This window comes from Mastigoproctus giganteus, chromosome 5 (genome assembly GCF_048544385.1).
Source record: "Mastigoproctus giganteus isolate SK-2022 chromosome 5, ASM4854438v1, whole genome shotgun sequence".
NCBI lineage: Eukaryota > Metazoa > Arthropoda > Arachnida > Uropygi > Thelyphonidae > Mastigoproctus > Mastigoproctus giganteus.
In genome coordinates, this window is record NC_143579.1 from 168,494,527 (window position 1) to 168,517,148 (window position 22,622).

General features: G+C 35.6%; 1 protein-coding gene across 1 annotated transcript in view; it reads right to left on the reverse strand.

Moving 5' to 3' along the window:
• Window positions 1-22,622, reverse strand: part of LOC150085823 (telomerase-binding protein EST1A-like) — a 228,408-nt gene that overhangs the window by 41,019 nt on the left and 164,767 nt on the right. The window contains 4 exon segments of the mRNA XM_090374707.1: window positions 8,894-9,064; window positions 21,904-21,980; window positions 21,983-22,036; window positions 22,039-22,075. Of these exon segments, the coding sequence (XP_090230833.1) occupies window positions 8,894-9,064; window positions 21,904-21,980; window positions 21,983-22,036; window positions 22,039-22,075 (339 nt within the window).

Consider the following 22,622-nt stretch of genomic DNA (forward strand, 5'->3'; position numbering starts at 1 on the left):
CCTGCTTCATCTATGTTATAAACTTGTTGAAAAGTGAAACACACAATACTCCTCTTCAATAATTTTAACAAGTTCTTTTTTGAAAGTTTCGGCTCCTCGATCTGCACTTGCGGCTTCTCCCTGGATTTTAAATCTATTCAACCAGCCCTTACTAGTTTTAAATGGTTCCAATTTTTTTTTTTTTTTTAGGTGAGTTTTCTTCAGATCATCATATAGGCTAATCTCTCTCTCTTTTTTATTATTTATAATATTTAACTTAACTGAATTCTGCATTGGAAATTATCTTCAATGAAATTAGTTAGTCTTTCCATTTCAATCCTAATAGCCAGCCTAGCCCTAGTTGCTTGCAGTGGAACAGCTGTCTTTCCCGCTGCTAAAATTAATTCTTTATTTTTTTTATAATTGTTCTTACATTTAAACTTGCAAGTCCTAAATTATGGCACACATCCGCTTGTCTTTGACTGGATCAATTCGCTTCAAAACGTCTGATTTAATTTTCAAATTCAGTAGTATTTTTCTTACATTTATAGTCTTCATACTGCGCCCAGACGTTGTTGCTTTTTCATTCTTATTGGCCATTATTAACTCTTCGAAAAAACCAATGCGAAAACGCATTGGTTGCATTAATTATGATACAATGTTCAAGTAAACTGTCTGTTACGCACGATGTCTAATACTGTACTGAGTGATGACTAGACTTCGGATAAATACATATAATGCAAATATTACAAGAAATATACGTGATCATTTTTTAAAATGTTGATCTTGGAACTACTTAACAAGTCACTATACTGCAATTAAATTAGCGTGCAAGAGTATTTCACTGAGCGTGGGAATATTTCTCAAGTCGGCGTGGGAAACGTTTTAACCGTATTTTTATATTCATTTTCAAGCTATCAACTCCATCAAATGAAACGATTTCATTAAATATGCCAAAAATGCAATCTGTAAAAGAGTGTTATAATGATCTGTGGCAGGGTTATAATATAAGAACAACGTTACAGCGAATCAGCGTAAAGCAAACCACGTTATAACGGGGGCCTGCTGTATATCCCCAATTCACAAAGGGTGACATGATTAATTACAGACCTGTTAGCTTTACTTCTGTTCCAGGCAAATAATGGAGTCATTGGTTAAAGAAACAATGCAGGACCACCACATAGGAATACATTTATACTGCAGTCATAGCATGGATTTGTTAATGGGTGGATTTATCTGACTAATTTGATTGGATACCATGATACAATGACAAAGGAATTGTAAGCAAAAAATAATTTTGACATTGTATACTTAGATTTCAGAAAAGCTTTTGATACTATTGTACAGATTGGAGCAGTATGACATTAAGGACAAGTTACTGCTATGGATAAAGGGATGGTTGAATAGGAGAAGACAGAGTTGTTATCAATGGACATTGCTGCTCTTAGACAAATTTTTAAGTGGGAATCCAACAGTGTTCACTGCTGGACCTGTTGTTGTTTTCAATTAATGATGTTTATGAAGGCATATCAGGTCTGATGTCTATGCTTCCTAATGATACCAAGGTTGGCAGGGTGGTTAATGACAGTAGTTAGGGTATGCTACTTCAACAAGATCTAGATATAAATTAGGCAAATGGGCTGAGAAGTGGCAACTGAAGTTTAACAATGACAAATGTAAGGTACTTGATATGGGTTAAAAGATTAATCTCAGATTAATGTACAAACTGTGTGGTGCCATACTCAGTGCAGTGGAGATAATAATAATAATAAAAAATAATATATATATATATATATATAATTATGAATAAAAATTAAAATTAAGTAAATAAAGAAAATGGATTTGAATTTGAATAGAGATAAAATGAAATATCAATAATATGAATTATGGATCAGGGACACTGCAAGAGCAAAGGTACCCTACAACCATAATGTATATATAGAAAATTATTTTAATGTTATGTGCAAATCTTTAATTTAACTTATGCCAATAATGAAAATACCGTGTACCCTGGGAGCGATGTATGTTGAATAAAGGGGGGAAGAACGGAAAAGAGTAACGTTATAAACAAAGTGCGAATTTGGAAAAATGCAAAATTTGAAAAGAACGACCAAGGTAGAAATAGCAGATTTTTGAAAAGAAATAGCATTGCAGTATCTTTCATAATTTCTGTGTCTTCTTCAGAGGTCATCCACCTAAATTATGAAAAAGAACAGCAATACTATAGGTTTTGTTTAACCTGTCCCTGCATACACCCGCAGCATATTACAAATGATGCATCAAAACCTACTTTTTGTAAAACTAGTAATGTTATATACCTCATAACCTGCAAAACATGTAATATAAAATACGTCGGACAAACCAGCAATAAACTACACGTAAGAATTAATCAACATAGATCTGACATCAATAACTACTTAAAAAGAAATATTAACAATATAGAACAAGAAATAGAATATATGCATTTTCAATCTCACAACTTCAACAATATATACATTTCCATATTAGCACAGATTAATAACGCTAATATTAGAACTAAACAAGAAGAAATTTTTATGTTAAAATTAAAAACATTATACCCATATGGTCTAAATAATAAATTCAACCATAAAATTATTACCAATAACTTAACAGATTGTTGTATATATGACAAATTTAATATAATAAAGTTCCATAGGAACCCTCGCAAACATACTCATAAATCTAAAAATACTAGCAACAAACACAGTAATATTTTAGGTGATTTTGAAGTCACACTTAAAAACTGGGATAAGAACATTATAAATGTAAATGATATACATAATTTACTTTTCAGTACTAAGCACAGTATACTGAAAGCATTGCACAAATTCATACGCACTTTCAAATTCGAATCCAAACATCTCTTTCATATAATAAATGACATTTGTAAATTTAATCTTAAAAACATAAGCTCTACAACACATGATAAAAATTCAATTATTATTTTGAACTTCAACAACCATATCATGGATAACATAAATATCAATAAAATTGTAAATCAGCATAATCATCTACTTCCAAATACTAGTCCCAGTCATATTAAAGTAAGATATAAGTATAATAAACCCTTTGGATTATTAGCTTGTAACTACAAATCTATAGCTACCAGTTTAACATCACATATAACAGACACCAATAACTGCGTTTGTCAACAAACCAACATGCAGCAATATATTGATCCAGACTATGGACACATCATTACAGGAAATCTAAACATAGTTACGGACCCAATGCTCAGACATGTACTATCACAAGGATTCAAATTCAGGCCGCCCACCAAAATAAACATAACCAACTTCAATAAGCAGCTATATCAAGACCTGTTAAACTACTGCTTCCATCTAGCCTACAAAAATAACACGCCTATAGAAGCATACCAAATGTGGATTAGCCATACATTCGCCCTATTCAAACATAAATATGCATTACAGAGTTCAAATTTATATTATCAGGGCACATACTACAACTTGACTACATTAAAACAAAAACTGCTAGATTTTCACAAAAACTTCGTAATCACACCGGTAGATAAAGCAGCCAATAATTTTGCATTCATTTGCAAATATTTTTATACATATACTTTAACTAATGAACTTAACTCAAGCAATACCTACAAACCTATTTCCAGTACATGTAATATCATTACAAAAAAACTAATGGCCTTCAATAAAAAACTAAAGCTCAATCTAAGTAATTACAGCTTACCTTACATCTACTTCATTCCTAAATTTCATAAAAAACCAATAGGCTTCAGATTCATAACCTCATGCAAAAATAGTTATGTACACAAATCAGGAAAAACACTTGAACGACTACTGCAACCACTGATGAATATGATACATAACAGCAAAATCATAGGCAACAACCAACCTGTATTAAAATTTTTGCAAAGTAATACAGTCAATAATATTCAAACCTTTGATTTCCATAGCCTATTTACCAGTATCAATCAAACCAATCTCAAATTGGTACTCAAAGATATCTATGATAAACATAAGAATTTTATTTCTGCAACACCTATTACTGGAACAACATACTTAATTTATGTATTTCCAATAATTTCATATATGATGGCGATACAGTATATCAACAAACCAATGGAACACCTATGGGCAGCCCAGCCTCATGTATAATAGCCAACCTATATCTATACTGGTCAGAAACCTCATTTCCACAGGAACTAATACTATTTAGATATATAGATGACCTCATAGTAATTAACTGCCCGAATTTCATCCAGGATTATGTACATCTATACCCTAGTGAACTTGTACTAGAAAGAACTAACAATTCTGACACAGCAGCCCAATTTTTGGATCTAGACATCAATATAAAAAACGGTATAGCCTCCATCAATTTGTACAACAAACGTGAAGCTTTCAACTTTAGCATAGTAAACTATACACAATGGAATTCCAATATTTCCAAACAGGTACATGCTAATGTTATCTTAGCACAATGCATCAGAATAGCAACGATATGCAGCGACAAAACAACAGTTATTGATAACATCAGAACATTGTACAGTAAACTGACCAGAAATCTTTTTCCTATTAAATACCTGCGTCATCATATCAATAAAGCCCTTAACATATTAAGGCACAAAAACTTAATAGATATCAATATAAACAGCATTATTAGTTTATAACTAATAATTACTCCCATATGAATCAAGTTTGTAAATAGTGTAAATACAATACACTAGGCCTCTTTGGTGTCTTACGGTCTGGAAAACTTGTACCCACCGATTGGCCTAACATAGTGTATTACCTTGTAATTATCTTGTAATTAATTTTAATTATATCTTAATTAATTTTGATTATATCTTAATTTATTTATCTATTTATTTGTTAATTGTAACTTATATATCTTACACTTTAACACAACTGACTTAAGTACATGATGCACCTACTCTCGGACAGTCGTTCAGGGTCCTAACTATAGGAACGGGTTTGCAACCCCGAACTACCCTAGCCCAACTTCATATCCCTAATTTCATCATCTTTTTGCTTTACTAAATTCTACATTTTATGCTCTGTGAGCGATTAGTGTAACGAAAGCAATATCAGAGTACTATTTTTCTAACTATACCCAATCATAATTTTTCGCCTTAACAAAGTTTAGCTACTCTAATGCTACTTTGTAAGCAATTATATTTCTTTGCTATCCCGGATGTTTGAGTATCATGTACTTAACTTGAACCTAGCGTAGCTCCACCGCTTACGTAAATTACAAAATATACATACACCAAAATTCGTCTAACGCTAGGTGCCGCTATCGTTTCTTCACATATATACACGGTTTAGCCTCCGGCTCTTTCTTTTTTGTCGACCGGTCACGTAGCGGTAAGTTATTGGCATTCTTGTCATTCTTGTCATTCGGACACTCGCTTCCTTTGTCTTCTCTTTTTGGCGGGCTTCTTACTTCTGTAAGGTCATCCATGTTCTGTATGTTATACTTTGGCATAATATTTTGGCTTAACTTGTATTTTATTTATTCAAAATTTATATTCTAAATTATTTTTTACAACGTGTCCGCGTACACGTGTTTTTTGACATACAGAACATGTCAGTAACAGAAGTAAGAGTATTGCTGTTCTTTTTCATAATTTAGGTGGATGACCTCTGAAGAAGACACAGAAATTATGAAAGATACTGCAATGCTATTTCTTTTCAAAAATCTGCTATTTCTACCTTGGTCGTTCTTTTCAAATTTTGCATTTTTCCAAATTCGCACTTTGTTTATAACGTTACTCTTTTCCGTTCTTCCCCCCTTTATTCAACATACATCGCTCCCAGGGTACACGGTATTTTCATTATTGGCATAAGTTAAATTAAAGATTTGCACATAACATTAAAATAATTTTCTATATATATATATATATATATATATATATACACAGTACTGCCATAAATACTGTCACAGGTATTATCAATGGGCATTGCTGTAGCCACAAAAACTCAAAACTCTGTTGGGTTTATTCTTGAACACTCAACAAATGAAGTAACACAACACTCATTCAAAATGCCCCCCTTGTTTTTTTTTTTTTTTTTTACACAAGACCTCAGACGTTCTGGCCATTCATCAATAGAAGTACGCACAACATCCAGCAGGAAATTGGCCACAGCATGCTCCAGTGATCTCTTCAGGCTCTCCAATGTGGCATGCCTTTTACCACTTACCATCTCTTCAAAATAGCCCACAAATGGTGGGCTATTTAGGGCCACTTGATTAAGACCCAGAACCAGGTCTTAATCAAGTGGATTAAGACCTGGGCTGGCAGGAGGCCATTTTGTCATGATTCATGAACTCTGGCACATTCTCAGTCAGCCATGTTTGGGTGATCTTTGCCTTGTGGGCAGGCACTGAGTCCTGTTGGAAGATCCAGTGCTGACCATTGAAGAGTCTAATTGAGGGGTCTCACATGCAGCTCCAGAATATCATTCAGGTACCCCCTTGAACTGGTCTTTACCCCCTGAACACAAAAATGCATCTTTGTTACACCTTCATAGGAGACTCCCCACCAAACCATCACTGATGCTGGATGATTACCCCTTTCAACCCTTTTAACAGCCTGACATGTCTCTGCAGAGCTATGGGCATACGCCTTGTCATTTTGACGGTAGTAACTCTCCTCAATAGTAAAAATCTTTTCATCTGTGAAAAGTATCTGTCGATACTTACCATTCATGTACCGACGCTGCAGTGCTCTGATCTTTTATGCTCCATTCCATCAGAGCTGGAGTTAAGAATTGTCCTGTTCTCCTGCGGTAGGCACTCATCCCTAGATCACTTTTGATTATTCATGACATCAATCTTGGTGATATTCCCATTTCTCTGGACAAGATTTTCTGTTTTTGTAGGGGATTCCTACGAATTCTGTTCTCCACTGCCTTGATAGATGCAGGGGTCCTCACAGTTCTTGGGTGGCCAGACCAGGGCCTATCATCAATTCTCTGTTGTTCATCATACCTATCAATTGCCCTGTAGACAAATCTTCGGCTTATTCCAAGTGGTTTCAGAAGTTTGAAAATTGTATGTGCATCATATCCTGCCTTATGAAGACCTATGAATGTAGTTTTTTCTTTATCCCCCCATTCCATTTTCATTGGCTTCCTTTACTAGTTGATGGTACATGTTAAAGAAAACGATACATTAGTACTACATATGATGCAAAACTCACAGCTCTGTGACATCATTTTCTATTTTTATGGGAGTCTTACTTTTGTGACTATTTATGGCTGTATTGTGTATATATACACTGATGAGTCAAAACATTATGACCACCTACCTAATATGATGTTGGTCCTCTACGTGCAGCCAAAACAGCTCGTACCAGGTGAGGCATGGACGCTACAAGATTTCTAAACGTGTCTTGTGGTATCTGGTACCAACATGTACCCAGCAGATCCTTTAACTCCTGTAAGGTCTGTGGCTGAGACGCTGCAGATCGGAGTTGCTGTTCCAACACAAACTACAGATGCTCGATGGGATTGATGTCTAGGGAATTTGGAGGCCAGGGCAATACCTGGAAGTCTTCCTCATGTTCCGCGAACCAGTCTCAAACAATCCGGGCGGTGTGGAATGGCACATTATCCTGCTGAAAGACGGCACCACCAGAGGGGAAGACCATTGCCATGAAAGGGTGTATATTGGTCAGCAATGTTTAGGTACAAAGTGTGTGTTGAGGGTCAAAAGGCAGCAGAAATTTCTCCCATCTCCGCAATGATGTTTAGGTAGGTGGTAGAGGTCAGAGTGCCCAGCACATGGATGACTGGACCCAGAGTATTCCAGTAGAACATCGCCCAAAGCATAACACCGCCACCACCTCCAGCTTGTTTTCATCCAACGGTGCATCCAGGCGGCATCACTTCCTCAGGTAAACGACACACACCTAACCGGCCGTCCACATGGTGCAACAGGAAACGTGACTCGTCAGACCAGATGACCTTCCAATCACTCAAGGTCTAGTTTCGATGGTCTAGAACAAGAGTAACACTGATTAACGGAGCTCAGTATCAGGTGTTTTTCATACCGTGTCCTGACCCGCACTGTAGTTAACCTGCAGTTGCTTCGATTTGCATAACGACTCACTGGTGATAATGTTTTGGCTCATCAGTGTGTATATATCTTTGGGGTAATTATGCAGTCAGATATTACGCTCTTTGAGCAGTGCAGCCAGGTTTCAATTCTGTAAGAAGCAGCATCTGGAGACTAGGCATTTGCAAGGTGATCCGATTGAGGTGTTTAAGGCTTTGAATGGGTTGAGCAAGCTCGGTGCTGATGGCAGTCTTCCTCTTGCAACTATACATGAGAGGGCATATATTCAAATTGAGGAAGGATGATTGCAGGATAGATGCGTGGAAGTTTGCCTTTAGCCAATGGGTAGTTTGTGGAATAAACTTCCATCTACTGTTGTGGAAGTGGGTAGTTTGAATAAATTCAATAAAGAGCTAGGCATATTATTGGGAAGATGGACAGGTATGTGAGGTGCCCCCCAATGCTGTATAAGCTTACTTTCTTGCATCATTTGCCACTACTAGTACTAATACTTGCTGGTTCTGAATCCTTGTGATTATTTCCTGTGGGGATTCCCAAAAACATAATCCAATAACTGAAAAATTGAAAGATGAGCAAATAGCTTCTGTGAAGCACTGACAGTTATTATCTGCAAATGGTTTTGGATGCTCATGGACCACGCATTGAATATGTTTTTGTTTCAGTAATAAACTCACATGTGTTACATCTTTAATGACACCAAACTCAATTCCAGAGCAACTTATCAAAAAATACAGGAATTTAAACTGTTGTATCTTTTTTGTAATGTATTTGGTAATATAATGCAGTTTTATATATATTATGCTATTTGATAAAATTAATATTGCAAAAATACCTGGATCTGAGCTTTATGCTTATCTTGTTGTGCTTTGGTCCTTTTTAATACCTCTTTTCGTGTCCACAACTTCTGCAATTCATTATCTTCATGGACTTCAGGTGCTGTCACCAAATGAATTTCTCCTTTGTCATCAACAACTTCCTCAATATCAATATTGTCATCATCACTCTAAATATAAGCAAATTGTTATGTATACTTAAGTAAGCAAAAGCTATATCAGAAGCTAACACTTAACAGCAAATGTCATTAGAAAAACTCTGCTCAAAGACTATTTAAAAAGGCACCTCTCTTTATATAAAGAACAGCACTGTCATAGAAACTCACTATCTGAATTCCTTGCTGGAATAGCTATTTTGATAAATTTATTTATCATGTGGAAAAAAAAGTAATCTTCTTAATGTAATGTACTATACATCGATTTTTAAGATGTGTGTTTTGATCAAGTAGTATTCTTTCTAAAGAACAGAAAGACAAAGTTATTTTCATTCAAGATAATGACCATGTTTGGAGGCCACTTCAGAGATAAAAATAAACTTTATCCTTAAAATAAATAAACAAGCAAATAATTGATCAATTCAGTTTAAGATAAAGTTTTAAGATATATATTTCCCATAGAGATGATCAGGATTCTTGGAGATAAAGTGGTTTTTCTTTATCTTAGAAATATGCTCATCACTTCATGGTCACTTACTACCAAGATAAGCCAGCTAATTTTTGGGATTTCATGCAATAACCAAATGTGGAAACTCTTGTTTTACCCTTTCATGAGTACATATATGCATGTTTATCATATGTGGGCTTTGTGGAGTAACAGGGAATAAGGGCTCTATGGAGTACTTATTTTAGGTTTCAAGGTCATTTCAGATGTGTCCATTTATGGACAAACTATCTAGAAATCTTAAAATAGATGTTTTAATATCTTATAATATTATAAATAAGTGCTTTATAATGTGACAGTGGCAGAGGTGTATTGCTAAAAAAAAAAAAAAAAAAAAAAAGTACCATAGTTATTTGTTATTTGGTTTTTTTTTTTAGGAGCATTAGCAACTAAGGCCATATTGCTCCTGGATATGCGGTGGTCATTCCCTGACCTTTCCGCATCCTCCGTATTTGGTGGTGACGGGCTCGAACCCCGGTCTAATCAAGAAGCGTGTGCTGCGCACTGCTGCTCCTTCCCACCTGGCTACGGAGACGCCTGGTACCATAGTACCGGAATGCTCGTAAAAAAAAAAATTGTACCAGAACGCTCGTTCTCCAGAAGACTTTATGATAACGCCACATCGACTGTACAGTAACTGAATCAGACTTCAGACTCACAGCTCATAGAACAACCAGTTCTAGTGTTAACTCATGGCGAATCAAAATGCAGTGTTTGCATGCATCACAGTATATCTCATTTATTGGATCTCTTTATCTAACACATTGTACTTTAGTAAGAAATGTTCAAGTTTCATTGCGAAATTTATATTTTTGTTTTTAAATAAATTTTCAAAGAAATCTATTCATTTTAAAGATTACTATTAATATATATTTTTAGTAGCAATGGGTAAAATAGATGTTTCTCCTTCCCCTTTGATTATGCCATTGTTTCATAATATTAGGTGTATATTTAATGATTTTCTATTATGACATTTAGAAAAAAGTACCGGAACATTGTTCTGCTGCATTTCGGCCCAAATACACCACTGGACAGTGGTAATAAAATAACTTTGGTATTCATAACTTTAAGCGTCATTTGTCCATACAAAGGCCAAAACTGAATAAATTCCCTGAGTTGATACATAAATAGATGTAGATGATATTACTATCTATATAAAAAAAAAAAAAAAAAAGTAACGGCAAGTGTACTCATTTTTTCATTTGATTTTTGACAGTGTTTTTATTCTAGTGTTGAACAGTAAAATAAGTACAAAAATAATATTTAAAGTTTCACACAGTGTTCATTTTTACAACTTTTTTTTGCAAAATTCTACAAATACACTCACTTAACAGAGCACACCACCATAGAAATTCACTATTGATACCTCACCTACATCCAGAAAATTAGTATCAATATCACTTATAGTGAATAATGCAAGGAAGTAAGCTTATACATCAGCAAAAAAATAAAATAAAAAGAAACTATTCACCTCATTTCTCCATTCCTTCTAATAATTTGTTTAATTCTTCCTTAAATTAAACAATTTCCTTTCACAATCTTCCTGAAAGCAAATTTCCTCACATCTACCCTATATAGCCATCCTTTTTCAATTCAAATTTACTCCCCCTTACATGTGTCATTCTAGCAAGAGTTAGGATGCCATCTGCATGTAAAATACTCAATCCATTTAAAGCCCTAAACATTTTGATCAGGTCTGCTCTTTCAGGTGTGTAGTTTCCAGATGCTACAATTTGCAGAACCAGTCTTTCTTGATTATTTAAAAAGAATACCCCTACCAAGGGTATCCTTTATATATAATAAAGGGTATAATAAATGAAATTTTATATCACTTATAACATGCTGATTCAAAATTCATACAACTAAAAATGAAAGAACTAGTTTTTCTCAATTTGGTAACCATGTGCAATTCTTACAAAACCACATCAGTGGCAGCAGTACTATATATCTGCACAGTTACACAAATTCATTCCATGCCAGGTCGTTTGTGATGAAGCCATTATGACATATTCCCTGTACAAATGTTTGTTTATAAATGCTTTGAATAAATGTAATATAATATAATAGACAGCAGATCATTATTTCATACCTAGGCCACATATTCATCTGAAATGCTATTTGAAGCTATCAATACTATCTCTAATAGTTGAAGCTTACTCACTTGTTTAGTGTAATGATGAATAATGGCAAACTTTGTACTTTTGCTGACATTTATACATGGTGAGACTCATGGACAGAAATGATTTACAAACATCTGTTCATTACCTGTTTCATACTACGATGTAAAATTATTTGTACTTATCCATATTGTATTGTACTTTGAACTTTCTGCACCCTCATTTTATGCCTCATCTTACGCTTTATTTACTGACTTAATTAATATTCTCTGTTATTATTATTGGTATTTATTAATTTTAACTTACATTTCTTCACATTATCACTGTGAAGAAATGTAAGTTAAATCTCTGCCATGGTGGATATGAAAGGCAATATTGCAATGTTTTGTATCCATTATTACTATTATTATTATTGCAATAAAGATTTCTATATTGATCAATTTGCCTCTAAGCAAAACTAGCCTGTATTACCAAGGAAAGTTACATTACACTGATTCCTCTAGAACCAGTGCCTAACTAAGCTTATAAGCTGCTTTTTATTAAGAAACACTTTTGATTTTAAATTGAACAAAATTTATAATTGAAAGATATGTAATATGTTTTGCACTGTTTAGAGCACAAGTTGGGAATTGCATATCTCATTTAATACATTTGTGAGTAAAAAGGAGAAAAAAAAAGTCAAATATATTCTGTCAGGCATTGATATAATTAAGCACAAACAACATAATAAAAAAGTATATAATAAATAATTTTATGTCTACTACTTTTTTGTTTAATCCTGTAAACAAAAGGTTCCTGGTCTCCGAACTGGACATTACAACTTTTCATGTCAAAAAATTAATGAGGGATTGAAATAAAACTTAATTGTAAACAAAATATCAATGACACAAGAAAGGTGACCTGCCACACAAAACAGAAAACAATTTTAATTCTAAAGTTTGTATCAAATACAGTTTTATAGCTTCCACAGAAAACTGTAATATAAAAATATTTAAATTTTTATTAGTTTTGTATATTATTTTACAAATCGATTTTGTCTTTAAATATATGAAAAATGTCCATACACCCTCACACAAAAATGTGACCAAACAGACCAATCAGTTTTGGAAACAGAACAAAATCAGATAACCACAGATGTGGAGCACTGCTTATCATTAGTAGGGCATATGATGCCAGAAAGCAAGCTTACATAGCTCAGCCAAAAAAAAAAAAAAAAACACCCTTCAAATTTCATCCGCCCATCCATTCCTTCCAAATGTCTGTCTAGTTCTGCCTTGAATTTATTTTAGTTGCTGACATCCACTACAACAGATGGAAGTTTCTTCCGACTATCAATCACCCGCTGGCTAAAGGCGAATTTCCGCACATCTATTCTACAATTGTCTTTCCTCAATTTCAATTTATGCTCCCTCAGGTGAGTAATCTGAGCAAGAGGAAGAATCCCATTAGCACTGAGCTTGCTCAATTCATTCAAGGCCTTATACATCTCAATTAGGTCACTTTGCAGGTGCCTAGTCTGCATAAGTGTAATTTGCAGAACTTTAGCCTTTCTTGGTAACACCAACCCTTTGTTCCACTCATCAATCTCGTTGCCATTCTCTGTACTCGTTTCAGCAGCTCTGCATCTTTCCTAAAATGAGACCTCCAGACCTGTATACGGTACTCATGGTGCGACCTAGCCATTGCCTTATACAAAAGGACAATCACCCCCTTATTTAAATAAGGGACCAACTGATGATGTTACCAACAGTGAATTCTAAATGGGCAGCCTTCAGGGACTTAATCTTGGAGAGTACTAGGCTTTTCATACCAAATAAGAAATACTGTTCAAACCTAAATGGATGTCAGATGAATTATTGGCATAGAAGAGAAATGCATGGGATGCACATAAATTATCAGGCAACACAGCAGCCTATGGCAGATATAAGCTAGTCTGTAGTAATCAAGTCACAAAGGAGGTTAGGCAGGTGGAGGCAGATTACGAGAAATCTTTGGCAAAGAATCAAGGAAAAATTGCAAAGATTTCTTTACTTATGTAAACTCTAAAAGGAAAGGGATGAATCAGATTAGTCCACTTAACATAGATGGTTTGACTATTGATGATCATGCTCCGGTAGCTGATACATTGAATGAGTATTTTGCATCTACATTCGCACATGAGGAGTTATTCAAGAAGGGGAATGCCAGAAATAGAAGTTTATCAAACTAACTGGGAGCTAAGTGATTTTGAAATAACTGAGAGCAGAGTGGAGGTGAAATTGTTGAAGTTAAACATAAGGAATGGCACCTGGGGTGGATAGGATTTATCCAGTTATATTAAAGGAGGCAGGAAAGGAAGTAAGTAAATCCTTAGCCATAATTATAAAAGCTTTTAGAACTCAGGGGAGATCCTCATGGACTGGCGGTGTGCAAATGTATCCTCAATTCACAAAGGGTAACATGGGTAATTGCAGACCTGTTAGTGTAGCTTCTGTTCCAGGGAAAATAATGGAGTCACTGGTTAAGGAAGCGATGTGGGATCATCTAGACAAGACTGCAGCTATAGTTCAGACACAGCATGGGTTTGTTAAGGGGAAGTCTTGTCTGAGCAATTTGATTGTATACTATGATGTGGTCATAAAGAAACTGGATGCAAAGAATAATTTTGATATTACATATATTTGGATTTTAGGAAAGCTTTTGATACTGAGGCACAGGGAATACTACTGTGCACATTGGAAAAGTATGGCATTAAGAGCAAGTTGCTACAATGGATAGAAGGATGGTTGAGTGGGAGAAGATGGAGAGTGGTTATTAATGGACTCTGCTGTTCGTGGATTAATGTTATTAGTGGAGTCCACCAGGGTTCGGTGTTTGGCCCATTGTTATTTTCGTTATCAATGATATTGATGAAGGTATATCAGGGTTAATGTCTAAGTTTGCAGACAATATGAAGGTTGGCAGAGTTGTTAATGACAGTAATGATAGTACGCTACTGCAACAGGATCTTGGTAAGTTGAGCGGTTGTGGCAACTGAAGTTTAACATTGACAAATGTAAAATATTGCATATGGGTAGCGGTAACCCCAGAATAATGTATCAACTGGGTGGTACTACACTCAGGGTAGTGGAGAATGAAAAGGACCTAGGGGTAATTGTGCAGTCAGATATGAAGTTTTCTGAGCAATGCAAGAGTAGCTCATGGTGTCTTGTCAATGATATACAGGAATTTTGATAGAAGGGGTAGCATTAGCATTAGTAGAGGCATATGATGCAAGAAAGGAAGCTTATATAGCATCAGCCAAAAAATAAATAAAATAAAATAAAACCCCTTCCCATTTCATCTATCCATTCATTCCAAATGTTTGTCTAGTTTTGCCTTGAACTTATTTAAGTTACTGACCTCCACTACAACAGATGGAAGTTTGTTCCAACTATCAACCACCTGCTGGCTAAAGGCGAATTTCCACAATTTTTTTTTTTTTTTTTCGGCTGATGCATATCTGGTATGTCTAAAAAAAAGCAAACATGCCAGTTTCACACAGTGAAGATTTTACAGTACCAGTAATAGTGGCATGTGATGCAAGAAAGCAAGCGTATGAGCTTGTGTAGCATCAGCCAAAAAAAAAAAAAAAAAAAAAATTCACACAACCATTCCCCTCTAATATTTGTCCAGTTCCTCCTTAAATTTATTTAACCTATCAATTTCCACAACGACAGATAGAAGTTTGTTCCAGCAATTAACCACCCACTGGCTAAAGGCAAATTTCCGCACATCTATTCTACAGCTATCTTTCCTCAATTTGAATTTATGCCCCCTTAGGTTCGTAATCTGAATAAGTGGAAGAATCCCATCAGAATTCAGTGTGCTCAACCCATTCAAGGCCTTATACACCTCAATCAGATCACCTCGCAGATGCCTAATCTCCAGCCACTGCAATTTGCAGAACTTAAGCCTCTCTTGGTATTGCTCAGAAAACTTCATATCTGACTGCACAATTACTCCCAGGTCTTTTTAATTTTCTACCACCCTAAGTGTGGTACCACACAATTGATACGTTCCTCGGGGGTTACTTCTACCCATATACAGTACTTTGCATTTGTCAATGTTAAACTTCAGTTGCCACTTCTCAGCCCATCTTCCCAAATTTTCTAGATCCTGCTGCAGTAGCACACTGCAATTACTGTCATTAACAACATTGCCAACCTTTGTATCATCTGCAAACTTTGACACTAAGCCTGATATATCTTCATCAATATCATTGATAAATATACAAAACAACAGTGGACCCAACACCGAACCCTATGGGACTCCACTAATAACATTAGTCCATGAAGAGCAGCACACATTGATTACCACCCTCTGTCTTCTCCCACTCAACCATCTCTTTATCCATTGTAGCAACTTACCCTTAATACCATTCTGCTCCAATTTGTACAGTAGTCTTAATACCATTCTGCGCAACAGTGTCAAAAGCTTTCCTGAAATTTAAGTATATGTTATCAAAATTATTTTTTGCATCCAGTTCCTTTGTAACCACATCATAATGTTCAATCAAATTTGTCAGACAAGACTTTCCCTTAAACCCATGCTGTGTCTGAATTATTGCTGCAGTCTTGTCTAGATGATCCTGCAATGCATCTTTAACCAGTGACTCCATTATTTTACTCGGAACAGAAGTTAAACTACTGTTCTACTCGTGTCACCCCTCGATCCCCCTTTGTGAATTGTGGATACATTTGCACATCTCCTGTCCGTGGGGACCTCCCCTGAGTCCAAGGATGCTCTCATAATTTTGGCTAAGGGTTTGCTTACTTCCTTTGCTGCCTCCTTTAATATAACTGGATAGATCCAATCCAATGCCAGGTGCCTTTCTTATGTTTAACTTCAACAATTTTTCTTCCACTTTGCTCTCAGTTATTACAAAACCATTAAACACTGTGCTACAATTTGATAACCTTCTGGCATTTTCAATCCTTAATAACTCCTTATGTGTGAATATAGATGCAAAATACTCATTCAGTTTGTTTGCTATCTGCGCAGGGTTATCAACAGTCGAACCAATGATATCAAGTGGACCAATCTGATTCATCCCCTTCCTTTTAGAGTTTATATAAGTAAAGAAATCCTTGCTGTTTTTCTTAGCATCCTTTGCCAAAGATTTCTCGTAATCTGCCCCCCAAAACTTGGGATAATAGTAGTGCGAAGATAATAACGATCAAGTTCAAGTTGAGGATTCCCCAGAAGCCTCCCTTTCACAAGATGTCGACTATCAGCCAGTAAGTTCAGGTAGCGAGGTACATTGAATGAAACAAGAGGAGTTGAATTATTTAGTTCGGGACTATAATTTGCCGAAAGAACAAGCTGAACTGCTAGGTTCTAGGTTACAGCAGTGGAATATACTTGCATCAGCAACAAAGATTTCAGTTTTTTGAAAAAGACATGAAAGTTTTCAAAATATTTTGCTACGGTAGACAGTATGTGTTTTTGCAAAGACATTATTGGAGTTTTGAAAGAACTATGTGTCATGCATAATTCAGATGGATGGCATTTATTCACAGATGCCTCAAAATTAGGTTTAAAAGCAGTTTTTCTTCATAATGGCAACGAATTTCCATCATTTCATGTAAACGTTTAGTTGGACTTAAAGAAAGTCATGAAAGCACGTCTAAGATTCTACATGCTATAAAATACAAGGATTATGGTTGGAAAATATATGCAGTGATCTTAAGGTTATTGGTTTGGAGGGATGGATTCACAAAATATTATTTTTTTTTTGTATTTGTGGCACAGCCGTGCAACAAAAGAACATTATACTGTGCAACACTGAGACAATCGGGACGAGTTCATACCATGACAATGTAATGTAAAATATATTCCTTTAGTGCAATCAAACTTGGATTGATGAAAACTTTCATGGAGGGACTAGATAAAGAAGGTGATGAGTTTGCATACTTGATAAGCGTTTCCTAATTTAACATATGCCAAATTTAAGGAAGGAATTTTCATAGGACCCCCAAATTAAGAAACTCCTGAAAGACGATGTGTTTGAAACCCAGTTAAAGGAGGCTAAATTGGCAGCTGGGCAATCATTTAAGGTGGTAGTACATGGTTTTTTGGGTAATAGGAAAGAAAACTATGAAATGGTGGTGTCTAATTCCCTCGAGTGCTACAAAAACATGGGCTGTTGAATGTCATTGAAAATTCATTTTCTTCATTCCCATCTCGAAATTTGCCCTGAAAATCTGGGAGATGTGAGCGATGAACAAGGGGAGCAGTTTCAACAAGATATTTCCATGATGGAAAAGCAGTACCAAAGTTGCTGGGATCCTGTAATTATGGGGGATTACTGCTGGTTCCTTGTGTTGGGGGGGGGGGGGGAGTAAGCAAGAATACAAGAGAAAAATCCCCTAGTAGCAAATATTTTTAAGGACAATTACAGGTATGCTGATTATATATTATTGAAATATAACTATTTCACTATGATTTATGATATTTTTTCCAAAGTTAAATGAGTGATAGGGAACGTACAATATTTTTTTACACTTGTATTACAAACTTGAATTATACGTATATATCCCTTTATTTTAACATTAAACGTTGGTACATCTTTTGATGTAGATGTGATAGACTTTTTATGGTGATTTTCAGAATCGGCACGTTTATTTCCTCCAGTATCACGTATTTTCATTGCAGTGATATGACAAAAAATATTTTTTGTTGGCTAGTGTAATTAAACACACTAGACAGTTAGAATAACTACAGTGTTCATATATAAATGAATCCTTAGGTTTAAGATGTGGATGCATGAGGTAACAGTGGCCAATTTGGAGTCTGGCCGAAGTACTTCCTCCTGACAAACTTTATGGCTCCGAGTGCCAAGCGATATTTTGTGCGATACATAGTGATCTTTCTCAGCGGATTAGTTATTTATTTTTTAGTGTCTTTATTCTTTCTGTTTTTCGTAAATGATTCTTTACTGAAAAGCTTTGAAGTAGGAATTTAGAAAGGAAATACACCTTTCTTCCCTTGTATATATATATATTTATATAATCCGTACTAACCTAATTAACTTTCTAAATGCTTGGTCACTGGTGGGACTAGTAACCTGGGAGAAGAAAATTACTCTCCCAGGGTTAAAAGGAGCAAAGATGGACATAAATAAATGTCACTTATATATTAAATATTCTCCCGATTTTCGCATATGATTTAATTTTTTAATTGGTAACATAATAAAGTGTAAATTTGTACTTAATTACATTATATCTTTCCTTTTATAGCCTGTGGATAATATTCCTCCTATTTTCACTAAATAGGATTAAACTTTAATTCAGAAACGTGATCACAATGGCCAGCGCTTACTACATATCTTACAGTGAACGGTACTTTCAAATCAAGTTACAGTGAACGAGTCCATTGTAACTTGATTTGATCGTAAAATCAATCTTAAAGCTGTATTTTTAACTATTTATGTGAAACTTCACATAACTAGGGCAGCTGCTTAATTGGGCCAAAATGCACTAGTCCCGATGTGTCCCAAATAACCGAAATCTACTGTATATAAAATGTTTTTTTAATAATATTTATATACATTGAGTGGACAGAAATCATTGGATACCTAACTAGTAATGGGTAGGCCCACCTTTCACCCAGATAAGGGCAGTCACACAGCGAGGTATTGAGTCCACTAGTTCACGAAAGCATTCCATAGGTATTTCCATCCATGCTTGCTGCCCATAATTCCATAGAATTTCTGGGTGGAGGATCCAAAGCTCGAACAGACTTTCCACAGCATCTCAAAGGTGCTCCACAAGGTTCATGTCCACTAAATGGGGAGGCCATTCCATGGTGGTAAAATCTGCAGGATGTTCTTCGAATCATGTTTTAGTCACCACGACTGTGTGGGAAGGTGCATTGTCCTGCTGGGAGTCCATTGCCCTGTGGGTGCACAATGACCACGAATGGATGCAGAAGGTCTGCAAGGATGGACACGTAACCTGGAACATTCAGAGCTGTGTCTAGACATACCAGAGGTTCCAACGTATGCCAGTTGAACACACCCTAGACCATTACTGACCGTCCACCTATCTGAACAGTTCTTTGTTGACATGACGGGTGCATAGCTTCATGCGGTTTCTGACAGATAACTGCTCAAAATAACTGGAAATCATCGGACCAGGAGACCAGTCTTCAATTATCCAGGGTCCAGTGCCGATGTTCTTTCACCCAGTTGAGGCGTAGAGTCCTGTGTTGTGGTGGCGGCTCCCATAACCTATTGCAGCTAATGATCGCCTGATGGTGGGCTGAAACAATGCAAGACAGACATCGTGGCAATGTTTATCCCCGACCTTTCTCCACCCACAGTGCTGTCCACAATGAGATGGGCGCCTCCGTAGACAGGTGGGCAGGAGCAGCAGAACTGCATAGCACACACTTCTTGATTAGACCGGGGTTCGAGCCCGTGACCACCAAATATGGAGGATGCAGAAAGGTCAGGGAATGACCACCGCATATCCCTGGAGCAATATGGCCTTAGTTGCTAATGCTCCTAAAAACCAAAACAACAACAAGATGTTATTCCAGAAATGGTGTATTCCCGATACACTCTTGATATTATCAAACGGGGATAGAGCAATTTCTATACCACCTCCACAATAGAGTGACCCATGCGTGGGGCACAGACTATCATCCCCCTTTCAAAGTCAGTTAACTCATGGCATTTATCCATACTGACATCGAATTACAGTCTACGTGAATCTAGTGTACCTATATACCTGCCAAATGATGGGTTTGTCCACTAAAGAAAGGAGTGAAGCATCGAACTGCCCAGGAACCCCATGAATTCTGTCCTTTCAGTGTACATAATAAGTGGAAATATATGTGCATGCTTAATGAGACTAAGAGGCTGATGTTTCTATTTTGTCTAAAACGCTTTTAGCAATTTTGTGCAGAATTATTTATTTTATTTATTTTTTTAAATAAAAGGCTTGAAACACAGCATGTTTTAAATTTTTTATTGAACTCAAAACCCTATCAGTAAGTATTGGAGTCTATTAAGAAATGATGAAATATTGATATTGTTCAAGCAGAATTCAAAAAAAGACCCTAAACATTTTCCAAAAAAAAAAAAAAAAAATTAAGCACCTGTCAGATGACCTGCTTTTTTTTTTTTTTTTTTTGGTTTTTTTTTTAGGAGCATTAGCAACTAAGGCCATATTGCTCCGGTGCGGTGGTCATTCCCTGACCTTTCCGCATACTCTGTATTTGGTGGTGACGGGCTCGAACCCCGGTCTAATCAAGAAGCGTGTGCTACGCACTGCTGCTCCTTCCCACCTGGCTACGGAGGCGCCAGATGACCTGCCACCACTAGCGGGTTAATGAATACTTAGATTATCTTCTTATTAAGATCCCGAAATACACTTCTAAATATACTTTGGAAAGGCCTAGATATCAAAAAAAAAAGACAATAATTTAAAAAAAAAAAAAAAAGTGTCTTTTTTTAATTGCTGTCTTTTGAAATACACTTCTGTGTTACCAAGAATATCCAAATACTCCTGGGGTTTAACTTCATGGATGTTGCAAATATTGTATAAAGTTGTCGTTCTGACTGTGTGCACCTCCAGCACTGGCTCATAGTTTTAGCATGTTAAAAAAAATTGAATTCCATTCATTAAACTATGCTGTTGAATTTGTGCAGGACGATTACATCTACCGCTTTATATTCTCAATGGACATTGTCTGCTGGACTTCAAATTGGTTTTTCATGGTCTGACGTTCTCCCTTTGCCACAAGACTTCTGTTGATTTCCTTTATTTTAATGTTAAACTCAGGTGGATGCCAAACTCAGTGGTCACTAACTTAGATAGGATTACTTACAAATTCTTGTGTCAGGTTAACTATGTTATTCAAAAATCATTCCTTAAATCATTCCATGAGTACAATGTATATAAACCCAGGTTTATATACATTGTACTCATCAGTGTTCATGATTCTCTAACAAAAAGTTTTTTGATTTCAACACTACTGGTCCTCTTTCTGGCCATTTTACAGAGTTATGTATTATCAGAGTGCACCACAGTGGAGGTGAATTCAGAAACCACCCTACATAAGACACAACACACATAGCAAATGTGCTGTAAAAGACTGGTGTCAATACATATGCATTCTCTGTAGTGAAATAATGTTTCTACAATGTTTCAAACAAGTACATTTGTTTTCATATACAGAAATATTATATCATTGAAATTACTCACAAAATCCCAAGCAGCTTCCTGTCCTGATTCTACAGATTCTTCCAGCATCTCTGTTACTAATGAGATAAATTTTTTGTTTCCCCATTAAACTCAAGATATGGTGTTGGTATGCCACACAAATAATCACCAAAAACTGGATACGACTAATCCTCAAACAATGTCTCGCTTGTTCCTGAAAATAACATTTTGTATTATAAAAATTAGGACAGAATATTCCAGAACAGAAAGAAGATAAGTTAAAATATACTGTATGTATGGGTTGCAAAATTTTGGTTAATAAATTTTTTTTTGCAACATCTTTCACAGTATTGTGCATTAATTTTTCACCTACAACTTAACAAAAAATAAAAATTATATAAATAACATTCATAGAAAATTTCAGATAATAATTTTTTTAAATTAAACAATAATTTCCAATAATTACGTTGTACAATAAAATTTAAGCTTTTAATTTTTTCCTTCTGAAATATAGACATTCATGGATTTTTATGGGCTGAATCCACTGAAGTCGGTTACTGCCTAGTACCCACAATTTAAAAATAAGTCTTTTTTTTTTTCTTTTATGGTGATCAAGAGCCTCTCCAATGAATGTCCAGTAATAGTCTGCAATCACACTGGGCTTCCATTTCTTTCCCATTTCTCCTTGGTGGTAACATCCACTATGTTTATCACTAAATTGTCCAAAGTTATCTGGAAAAAAGTCTAGATTAGTATTGGGA